Source organism: Thalassophryne amazonica, chromosome 22 (genome assembly GCF_902500255.1).
Source record: "Thalassophryne amazonica chromosome 22, fThaAma1.1, whole genome shotgun sequence".
NCBI classification, from domain to species: Eukaryota; Metazoa; Chordata; class Actinopteri; order Batrachoidiformes; family Batrachoididae; genus Thalassophryne; species Thalassophryne amazonica.
In genome coordinates this window covers 20,367,420-20,379,225 of record NC_047124.1, presented here as the reverse complement: position 1 = coordinate 20,379,225, position 11,806 = coordinate 20,367,420, and the positions used below count along the sequence as shown (strand labels likewise).

General features: G+C 39.8%; 1 protein-coding gene across 2 annotated transcripts in view; it reads left to right on the top strand.

The window, feature by feature from the left end:
- Positions 1 to 258: 258 nt before the first annotated feature.
- Positions 259 to 11,806, top strand: part of gramd4a (GRAM domain containing 4a) — a 55,080-nt gene continuing 43,532 nt past the window's right edge. Inside the window, exon 1 of one of the 2 annotated variants that reach the window (XM_034163604.1) lies at positions 259 to 556. In XM_034163604.1, coding sequence (XP_034019495.1) covers positions 528 to 556 — 29 coding nt within the window. In that variant the 5' untranslated portion in view covers positions 259 to 527. The remainder of the gene's footprint in view (positions 557 to 11,806) is intronic. The other variant, XM_034163605.1, reaches the window with a different exon arrangement.

The following is an 11,806-nucleotide window of genomic DNA, read 5'->3' as shown; positions in this document are numbered from 1 at the left end:
GGCTTGGATGGATTAGCTCACTCACTCACCCACTCATCTACATTTTTGTTGATGTTGCCAGCGTTGGGGTTTTTGAACGAATCTCGTGATAATTTGCCCCTTTTCGACGACACCTGTTTGATTATTGAGCACTATGTGACAGAACGGGCAGCCGCGGGGTGGCGCTGGTTAGCTGAGCTGGCTGAAGCTTCACACCTGACGGCCCCTTTAAGAAATCAGCGACCATCAGTGACGTCACGCCCCGGCCCTGTTCTGAAACCCTGAAGCGTTAGACGACGAGCGGGGCTTCAATCTACTCTCTGGGGAGGAGCGGACGCAACTGGTATTCTCCCCTCTTCAACGATATCCGTGTAACCACCCACTGGCTGTAAGGAGACGACTTTTACTCGGTTAACGGAACCAAAAGAGGATGCTTTTTGCGATGGACGCAGCGCAGCTTTGGCCGTGAGAGACGGGCGTCAGTGTGGACGTACTGATGCAGCAGGTGTACTGACGCATAAAGAAGACCGAAGCAAATCTCAGTGTTCATGAAACTTTGTTACGATTTACGTGCTGGGTAAGAATTTCCATTTCTCCTTCATTCAAACCTGTAAAAAAATAACGGTCTTGTAAAGGGAGTACTATTTAAAAACGTCTCCCTTAAAAATATAAATAAGTAAATAAAATCTTGTGAGTTAAGGGGAAAAAAAAAACACATTTCCACAGAGTCGTGCTTCAAACTTGGCTAATGATGTTTGTTTAGCTTGGTTAGGCTTGAAGCAGTTAGTCAACATTTTAACTCGTATATTAGCTGTGATTCTGTAAATATAAAATATTTTTATGCTTATTAAAATTTTTTAAATACTATGTAATCATTAGTCTTGATATGCACTGAGTAGCCAGAAAAATAGGAACACCTGTGCTGTGTGTCAGTGTGCAAATAATTTTTTGAATTACTGGTACAGATACTTTAAACTTTATGTGAAACATAGTCAAAGTTTTATTCTATGCATACATATGTGGAAACCCCTCTGCTATTAGAAAAAAAAATATAGGCTTGAAATGGCTCGTTTTTGACTTCCGTGACATATGTAACAAAAACATAGTTGGATTTCTGCTTCCTGACACACCCACTGAGCCAATCCACCCTGAGATGGCTACACCCACAATCTATAGGAGAAAGATAAGAATGCTTAATTTATACTAGGGGAACTATGACTACTACCTCTCCACCCCCCTCCCCCAGGACTAAACCAACTTTTTTAGGTTCCTTAGATGACCCCCAAAACACAAGAAGGATGTACCCAAAAATAAAAACTGGCCTCAAGCCAGTTTTCCAAGATGGCGTCCAATATGGCTGCCAAAAAAGGGTTTTCCAGTAACATACCTTTACACAACATATAAACAACTTATATCACAGAGATTCAACGATAAGGGTCTATTTTGAATCTTAAACCCATGAATGAATTTAGGCACAAATGAGTTTGCTGTGACCTGCAATGGTCTTCCCATTGAATCTCTGTGATATTTAAGTTGTTTAAAGGTGTTTTAGTGAAAAACTCTATTTTGGCGGCCATCTCGGATGCCATCTTGGATGACTGGCTTGAGGCCAGTTTTTATTTTTGGGAACATCCTGATTGTGTTTTGGGGTTATCTAAAAATTTTGGGAACATCCTGATTGTGTTTTGGGGTCATCTACAAACCTAAAAGGTTGGTTTGGTATAGTCCTGGGGTAGTGGTAGCACAAAGGTAGTGGTCGTAGATTCCCTAGTATTAATCAATATTGGAATTTATCATGATGTAATTTAATAATGCAGTTACCTGGAATTTAAACGGAGGGTTTGCTAGCATGCACTAAACAAGTTAGCCTGCCTTGTACCTTTTTGAAATAATATAAATAAAGCTAAATGATTATACCTTTCCAGGTGATGGAAAAGATGGTTTGCAGACTTGTCTTAATCTGTGCTCCACCTTTTTGTAAAACATCCAAATCATTTAGTCTACTTCCATTACTGTAAACTTCTTTATTGAATTTTCTCTTAGAAAAATATTCTGAGCTTATTGTGAAAAGTCATGGATGTCGTGTGTCTTTCCTTTTCATGATTTATGGACATCTTGTGATCTCATAGCTGTGGTCACCTATAATGCACTGTGTAAGTGATGTCTGCAATTGTAGCTTATTGTTGTCCAGATACTTTTGGACCTGGCTGTTTACTTATTTAGACTATTAAGGGATGGATTAACCTTTTCCCAGCAGTCTTTGGGGGAGAGATGGGGTAAGCTGGGATGGGTCTCCAGCTGGGAGAAGGGCAGAGGGGGGAAAGACAAAACAAAGCAAAAAAAAAAAAAAAAATACATTCACAGCTCTTCGGTTTCACTTTTATCTACATTTGTTTGGACTGTAGGAGGAAGTCAGAGCTGTCAAAGACAAGGCGCACAGATAAGGGCATAATGTGGAAAACCTAACCTGTCAGGTCGTCTGTGAAGACACAGTTCGTGTTGCGAGGCAACAGTGAAACAGATTCAATTTTTTTTTTTGTCCCCCATAAATTATTATATTAAATGCGGTATTGCAAGGTTTTAGCTCCTATTTGATATTTCAGGTTTATTGAGCAATGTAGGAAGTCCAATTTTTTCAAAGCATGCTTTCCTACATTAGAACAAACATTTCTTAAAACAAGTAATCAGGGTTGAGTATGATTTTTAATCATACCAATATGATGCCAAATCAAACAATACAAGGTGGATTTTGCATGATCGTATTGGGTGGTGGGAATGCCATTTCAAAACCTCACAAAATACAAAAATAAATAAATAACATATTTATTGTAATAAAAACCTGCTTAAATAAATATAGCTAAAATGTGCATATGAGTGTTATTGTCCAGACATTCTAGACGCATCACTTGATAAGCATGAAGAACATCTTGTTTCTTACAAAATTATCTCCTTTTAAGTTTCTATGTCGGTGACCTTTGCAACAGTTTGCGTGGATGTGCGTCCTGTTGTGCAGTTTCCGCTGGCTTTATCTATGACATCACAGGAACGTTGTGATGCTGTTTGGCGCATGACCTCCTTGAATTCAGTGCCATTCACCAGCTTTTGTTGGATCAAGAGCGAAATGCAGTGGAGTTAGACGTCCTGCTTTCATCATTGCTTCTCTTAAGGCTATTTCATTCTGTGGTTATATCTGTATACCAAAATAAGTTCTTAGTGATGTGCTGGTAAGTGCTCCATGACCCTTGGGCCACCCTAAAAAGTGTAGCAATGACTGTCAGGGAATACCAACAGGAAAGTCCTGTGATATCCCTGAAAGAGCTTGAGTCCTAAACCTGAGAGTGGTCACTGTGGCATAACATAACATACTTCTATCACACTTTTAAATGATCACAGATTACTTCACAATATTAGTAACAAAACAAATGTTACATCAAAACATGCAAATAACACTACACATACATAGAAACAGTGTCAAAATATCACAATTAACAGTATAGCTAGATAGCCAAATATACAAGCTCATCAACATAAATGTCAAAATTAAGTGATTTTTGGAGTGAACACACTCATCTGCGCTAGTTAATGCTGTTGTATAAGACACGTGTACACTGCTTCTTCTCACCATATGTTCAAAGCTGTACATGTGCACCTTCACCTCAGTAAATGTAATTCAATCTTTTAAACCTCACGCATTTTTAAGACATTATAGTTAGCCTTACCTTAGCCCAGCTGTCCTCATCATTACTGTTCTGGCTGCGCCACACAAGACAAAGTGCATTTTAAGAGCGTATGATTATTTCCTCTGTTCAACAGTGTGGTCTTTCAGTTTGAGAGCATGATTTATTAATTTTGCTCATTTGCTAAGACACGACTCAGCTTTCTCATTCAATTCTTCTTTGTGTTTTATGGAATTTCATATCCAGCTTAATGGTGCATTACCACCTGCTGCTCTGGAGTGTGGATCAGAAGGTACCTCATTCAGATCAGTATACAGGAAGCGATTGTCAGTGTTTATACAGTGCCATCTTATGGCTGTAGATGAAAATGCAGTATCTTTTTTATTTGCAATTTGGTTTGATATATACATCACAGGACCAGAAAAACAAGTTAAAAAGTTATTGTTTGGAAAATATGTTTATTCCAATCATAGTCTACACATTTGTTTTCACGATGAGAGATTTTACAATGTCATTGCTTGTGATTTTTATTTGTAGCAGCAGACTCTCAATCCATATTTCTAATAGGATCATGGTTCTAATAAGAATAACTTTATTTGTGCAAAGAGAATTGGGGCAAATGCCATTACTATAATTCAAATGGCGTTTTCAGGAGTTGTCCCCATGACTTGTCAATAACACAAACTGGCATGAGGCAGCAGCGGCAACAATGAACTCTGTATTACTTGTATTGGTTTCTACAAAACACATTACAGAACTGATTTTATTTTTGTTCATCCAACTTTGTATTTCCCAGAGGGCTGCATTAGTGAGCTGGTTGAAGCTGGTGCATTCATATTGTTGTTTTTGGAATCACTTTGTTTCTCTAAACTGTCATTTGGTCTTTGACTGCAGACATTTCAGAATGTGCATTAAATTAAAGTAAACGATATCCATGTCTGCCTCCCTTTCTCACACTCCATCTCCGTCAGTCCTTCAGTGATTAAGCTGTAAATTGTGCTCAGTGAGGCTCTATCTTGGAACTAGGGATGGGTATCGATAAGATTTTATCAATGCCATTATTGATTCGATTCCCTTATCGATACCTTTTGTGAATTTTCTGTCTACTAAAAGTAGGCTTTACAGGTTTTCTTTGTCAACAGCATTTTATTGAGTCTTACAGTAAATAAAAATGAAATTGATCACTGGATCCTTGCTTTCTGGACATAAATAGAAATAAAAAAAATATGTAGTTTTTGTCAAGCATTTCCTTTCAGACATTAATGGCATGAATGTCACTCCCTCCGTACCTCTGAGCTTAGTCGGCTGCGCTGCACATTAGCATCAATGTAATTCATAAAGAACGCAGGACGTCTCATTTTGAGAAGAAAAACACGTTTTGGTTGATTGTAGTTTATGGTTTGTATTACAACATTTGGAAAGAGGAGTCATTTGATTTAAAACAGTTATTCGCTTTGAAGTTATTCATTTCAACTGGACTCTAGCTTGACTCGGCAGAGAGCGGCGCAGTGTTTGGAGCTGTGCCAACGGAAGAGAGGACGATTGTCGTTTCTTGCCTGCAACAAGAAAAGAGTCCCAGTTAGTGACTTTAATCTGCATAAACGTGACTCACGATTGACATTTTTAAATGGCTTTGAGAGGGGTTAAGAAGTGGACTTGCCACTTCTGAAAAGCATCAAATCAGAGAACCAACAAAGAAACGGATCGGAGCACTGCTTCATTGGTTCAAGCTTCAAAGCAGAGCTGTGCTGCAGAAGTGGTTGATTACAGATCCGCTGCAGGGTCTGCAATCAACGTAGAGAAATGATCATTTTCCCAACAAAACCCTCAAAAACAACGGGCGCTCTGAAGTACTGATAATGGAATCGCTAAGCAAAAAGGCTATTGATGTCGGTGGATCGAATAATTTCTTAACGATTCTCAAAAAGAACCGGTTCTTGATACCCAAGCCTACTTAGAACTGTGATAACTGCCTGGAGAGGATTGCAAAATTATGATGGTACCTGGCTGGGAGCGAGATTTGCATCATTTAATACGATAACTATTTTGTATGGCAGTAATAAGCCTTTTATTTGTTTGACCCACTTGATTCTGAATGTATCAGTGAGCTGAAAAACAAAAGTTGTAATTGCCATATAAAAAAAGATTTGCGCACCAGATAAGATTAATAAAGATCTTCTTTACTTTGTTGTATCGCCAAGTATGAATTTTTTTTAATTGGTTTTATAGGTTGTCTTGTTGTACTGTGTGTGTGTGTATAGTATTAATTCATGCAGTACAATTAATGCAGTTTCACCAGTCACCAAAACAGAAGTGATACACAGTGGTTGTGTATCAGTGTCAAAGTTTTACAACTTTTTATTGGATGGAAATGTCAGCTGAGTCTTGAGTGGCCCATGTGTTTGAGCTGAGATTAGAATTTAAGGTTTTCTTGTTAAAATACAGCTGTACGCCTCATAGTATCACATTATCGATATCGGAGCAGGTGTAGGAACTGCTTTAGTGTGTGTACACCAGATATCCCAGCAAAGATTTTGTGTATCAGGGTGAATCTTTCTACACAAAGTCACCTCACTAATATCTCAGACAAGTTCAACTTGTCGAGTTTCCTATCTAATTGTGGTCACCAGAAAACCATCTGTGAAACCTTGTGTACATAACCAAAACTTTGCGTGTCAAGGTGCAACTTGTTGCATTTGTATTGTTTAGAAAAAAGCTTACCAATAACTTATGTTTAGGTTCAGACAAAAATCTACTAGTGTGGCCCTTTAAACACATACAATACTATAATCACAGCTTGGCGCATAACTGATTACTACAAGATTCGTCTTGGGTTTAAACAAAACAAGAAGTGATGATTTAGGTCAAAGGGTGTCAACACTGCTGATGGCTAGATATCCTTGAAAGACAGTGATTGGCTGTTCCAGTCAGTGTAACCCACATGACCAAGAGTAACCTCTAGATACTACAGGTCATTAGCGGAAGATTACTTACAGAAGTCGAGACAAACACTCACGCGGTGTCACGTATAAGCGTGTGCAGCAGATGCCCGATGGGCTTGTAAAGGTACTCTAGCATGGAGTGTTAAACAAGCACAATCAGCCTGTGTGTGTTTTACATTGCTTTTAAATGTGTGCATCTTTGTTTGTGTTTCATGCGTCAGACTCTCGCCTAGCTGGTGCGTTAGCGCTGCTTTGTGATTAGGTAAGGCAGGATGGAGGTGTCTTTGTCTGCGCACTGCTGAGCAAATGAATCGTGGGAGCTGGCTGTCTGTTTCCACAGTAATATCTTCTTGCATAGTGATCAGACTTTCAGCTAAAGCTCCTTCCTCCCTCCCTCTTCTGCCGCTCTACTTTCCTTTCTTCCTGTGAGTGTTAGACTGGAGAAAGAAATCACCCTTTCACAAAAATATTTTTTGTGGTGGGGGGGGGGGTATTGAGGAGACAAGTGAATACAGGATAGAAGCCATGATGCTTTGTGCTGAAGTGTGTGCACACAGCACTCAAAGACAACATGAAAAACATGGGAACAATGAATATGCTTTTACATGGCTCTATTTTATGGGGGATAATTGAGATCTTTTACAGGGTTCTCTCCAGACAATGGAATAACAGCACCGCACCATTGTACTGCCATCACAGCGCCTTTATACTGTGGCGTCAACTCGCAATGTCTTGATTTGACAATTTATTAATCAGTCTTGTTCAAAGCCATTTAAATATATCATATCAGTTGTGACTAGGGTGGGTATTGATAAGATTTTATCAATCGATTCCACTTATCGATTCCCTTATCAGTACCTCTTGTGAATTTTCAGTGTACTAAAGGGAGGCTTTACAGGGTTTCTATCTCGACAGCATTTTGAGTCTTAAAGTAAATAAATATGAAATTGGTCACTGGATCCTTAAACACTGGACATAAATAGAAATAAACAAAATCTGTAGTTTTTGTCAAAAGCATTTCCTTTCAGACATTTTGGCATGAATGTCACGCCATACCTCCGAGCTCAGCCGGCTGCTGCACATCAGTGCAGAATGTCTAATTTTCGGAGGAAACAAACTTTTTTGATTGATTGCAATTTATTGTTTGTATTAAATTTGGAAAGAGGGGTCATTTGAAATAGCATTCGCTTTGAAGTTATTAATTCTGATCAGACTCTGTCTCAGCAGAGAGCGGCGTAGCGGTTAGAGCAATACAAACGCAAAGGAGGGCGAGTCTCCTTTCTTTCTCACAACAAGACAGGAGTCCCAGTTAGTGACTTCAATCCACAAAAAAGTGACTCACGATTAACATATTTTAATGGCTTTGAGAGAGTTAAGAAGTGGACTTGCCGCTTCTGAAAAGCATTGATGCAAAGGACCAATGAAGCAACGGGTCGGAGCACTGTCTCATTGCTTCAAAGCAAAGCCGCACTGCAGAAACAGTTGATTACAGACCCGCTGCAGGGTCTGCAATCAACGTAGAGAAAAGATCATTTTCCTGACAAACGCCCTCAAAAACAACCGCCACTCTGAAGGACCGATAAGGGAATTGTTAAGCAAAAAGGCTTTTGATATCGGTGGATCGAATCATTTATAACCGGTTCCCGATACCCATTCCTAGTCGTGACTCACCTTTCTGCTGATTAACGTTGCTAACCAAGACTCCTTGTTATGATGTTTTGTTTGTTTAGCAGGAACATCTTGAAATTCACAATACTTTCACACATACGCTGGACCATGGTGAGTTTCCTCTGACAGTTAGGTGTCATGGTGGGTGTGATTGGGACCATGGTCTGCTTGAAAATGTGAGACCTGGTCTTGTTCCAAATGGACATTGGTCTATTTCATTTGGGGTGAGGAGGCAAAATGAATAAATTCACCAACAATCAAACTGAATGTGAGTTCTGTTTTGCTGTGAGAAGTCGGTGGCATGGTTGTGGGCGGATATGTGACAGTTAAGGGTGTGATGGGGGGCGAAGTTACTGTGAGGGGACGGAACAGAAAAGAACCATAATTTTGTGTGTGTGGCTGGTGTTGAAAGTAGTAATGTGCTGTGCACAGATGTCTTTTTTAATAAAGATGACAGCTCCCTGTGACGGCTGTGGTCTGGCTCAAGTGGTCACTCAAGGAACTGCAAGATTTTCTAGACTGCTGGAGGTTGGGGCTTGTTCATATAATGTGAACTAAATAAATGACTAGTCAGCTATTACAAAAACTTAACTTCTAAAAGACAGTTGAGTTTGTGGTCAAACGTTTTTATAGTGCTTGCATATTCACCTCTTTTACTGCAAATGATAATTCATACTCAGAAAGTAGAACTGAAGTGACATTGTGGACAAAATGATCAGTTAAAACATTTCACACTGCACTTGCATTTTTTGACCTTCAGTCAGATAAGACTATCCAGTCATATTTCATCATTTAGGTTTCGTTAAAACCAGTGTTGTGGTTTCTCATGAACCCAATATTGTCTCATAAGGTGAGTGTTTATAAAAACAAGAATTTGGACAAGCACGAGTCATTCATCATGAACAGTCAGCTGTTCCGATGCTCACCATGGCAGTGTGACAGCTAGTCATCCAGTCAAACAGATTAAGTTTGTTTAATCTTTTAGGATTAAATTAAAGAGAGCAACAGCTGCACTTAACCCCATCCTAAATGACAATTCTCAGCAGTGGGAAAATCTCCCAACCGTCTTTGTCTCTCCTTGTTCTGTTTTTGGTGAGAAAACACAATGTTGTTGTGATAGCTTGACATGTTGCTTTTGTAGAAATCAGAATTGGCCTAACTTCCTTTGTTCTCCATGAAGTGTTTTTCCTCTCTCTCGTGCTGTTTTATTAAAAAGGAGACTATATGGAGTGTATACAGTGCCTCTGGAATGTATTCAGTGCTTCACTTTTTCCACATTTTATGTTGCATCCTTATTACAAAATGGAGTAAATTCATTTTTTTTGTCAAAATTCTACTCACAACACCCCATAGTGACAACATGAAAAAGTTTACAAAATGTTTACAAAGTTATTAAAAAAAAAGAAAAAGAAATCACGTGCGTAAGTATTCACACTCTTTGCTCAATTACAGTCTCAAGTCTTCTTGAATATGATCCCACAAGCTTGGTACACCTATCTTTGGGCAGGTTTGTCCATTCCTCTTTGCAGCATCTCTTAAGCTCCATCACGTTGGATGGGGAGCATCGGTGCACAGCCGTTTTCAGATCTCTCCAGAGGTGTTCAACCGGATTTATGTCTGGACTCTGGCTGGGCCACTCGAGGACATTCACAGAATTGTTCTGAAGCCACTCCTTTGATATCTTGGTAGTGTGTCTAGGGTCCTGCTGAAAGATGAACCGTCGCCCCAGTCTGTAATCACGAGCACTCTGGGGCAGGTTTTCATCCAGGATGTCTCTGTACATTGCTGTATTCATTTATCCCTCAATCCTGACTAGTCTCCCAGTTCCTGCTGCTGAAAAACATCCCCACAGTATTATGCTGCCACCACCATGCTTCACTGTAGGGCACTCTTTGGCATTCACGCCAAAGAGTTCAATCTTTGCCTCATCAGACCAGAGAATTTTGTTTCTCATGGTCTGAGAGTCCTTGTGCTTTTTGGCAAACTCCAAGCAGGCTGCCATGTGCCACTGTGCTCATTTGGGACCTTCAAAGCAGTAGAAATGTTTCTGTACCCTTCTGTCTCGAGGCAGATTTGTGCCTTGAGACAATCCTGTCTGAGGTCTACAGACAGTTCCTTTGACTTCATGCTTGGTTTGTGCTCTGACGTGCACTGTAAGTTGTGGGACCTTATATGTGCACAGGTGTGTTTTTCCAAATCATGTCAAATCAACTGAATCTACCCCAGGTGGACTCCAATTAAGCTGCAGAAACATCTCATGGATTAACTGTGGAAGCAGGATGCACCTGAGCTCAATTTTGAGCTTCATGATAAAGGCTGTGAATACTTGCGTACATGTGGTTTCTTAGGGTTTTTATGACTATTAATAGATTTTGAGATTTTTGAAAAAAAAAAAATGCTGTTGTGTAGTATTGTGTGTAGAACTTTGAAGGAAAAAAAGAGAATTTTATGTATTTTGGATTAAGGCTGTAACTAAGGATGGGACCGATCCGATCCCGGATCAGTATCAGGTTCCGATACCGACGTAATTCACATATTGGAAAATACCGACTCACCCGTGACATTTTCCGATACCGGAGAAGAGCCACTGTGAATCCTCTCAACTGCTGTTTGTTCTCTGCTTGTTTACTGCCAAATGGGAGGAGGGGAGCAGGGGGAGGTTTTCTGAAGCTGAGCTGTTTGAGAGAGCTCTCTTCCGCAGTGTTCTAAGCAGCAAATTTCTGCTCGGCTCTTGGGTTCAAATTGTGTGTTTGTCGAGCACGGAGTTTCCGAAAAATTAACTGAATTGTTGCTGAAAATGTGTGCTAAAATATTAGCCACTTCACTGTAAAACGCCAGCTCAGCGCGCAGCCAAGGAGGAGAAGCCAAACAGATTCTGTCCGCTGAAAGAGGAAAAAGTCTCCATTAAAATCCTGCGCGTGAGCGTCTGACGATACATTTATTTTACAGTTGAAAGGTTTCGTGTTTCCAAAAAGTTTGAACTTTGCGCAGCACGAAAATCGCTGTTTTCGAGAGGGCGAGAGACAAGCAGAGAGAGAGTGCGGTCTGTTCTCTTTCAGTCTATAAAAAGAAGGCTATAAAAGTACTTAATTGTTTCACCAAAACATCAAATCTAGGCTTTCATCTTAGATGCACCTTCTGACAAATTGTAGCTCAACTTTCAGGTCTCCTTTTTTTAAGAAAATCATCATAAAATCAACCTTAATAATAATATTAAAACAAACACAGCTCTGGCATCGGATTGAAAAAGTATCCTATCGGCAGATATCCAAATTCAGGTATCGGGATCGGCTCTGAAGTGAAAAATTGTGGATTAGTGCATCCCTAGCTGTAACAAAACAAAATGTGGAAAAAGTGAAGTGCTGTGAATACAAATCTGGACGTACTGTGTTGTTTAACAAACTGTTTGCAGACAGAAATGGCACAGGCATGCATCCTGCTGGTGCGTTTTTGGGTCGTCGTGGTTTGCGTAATACATGTCATTATATTGGTGAGATTTAATTATGCAATAAAGCCTTTCTGAATTAGTTCTTAGCAGTG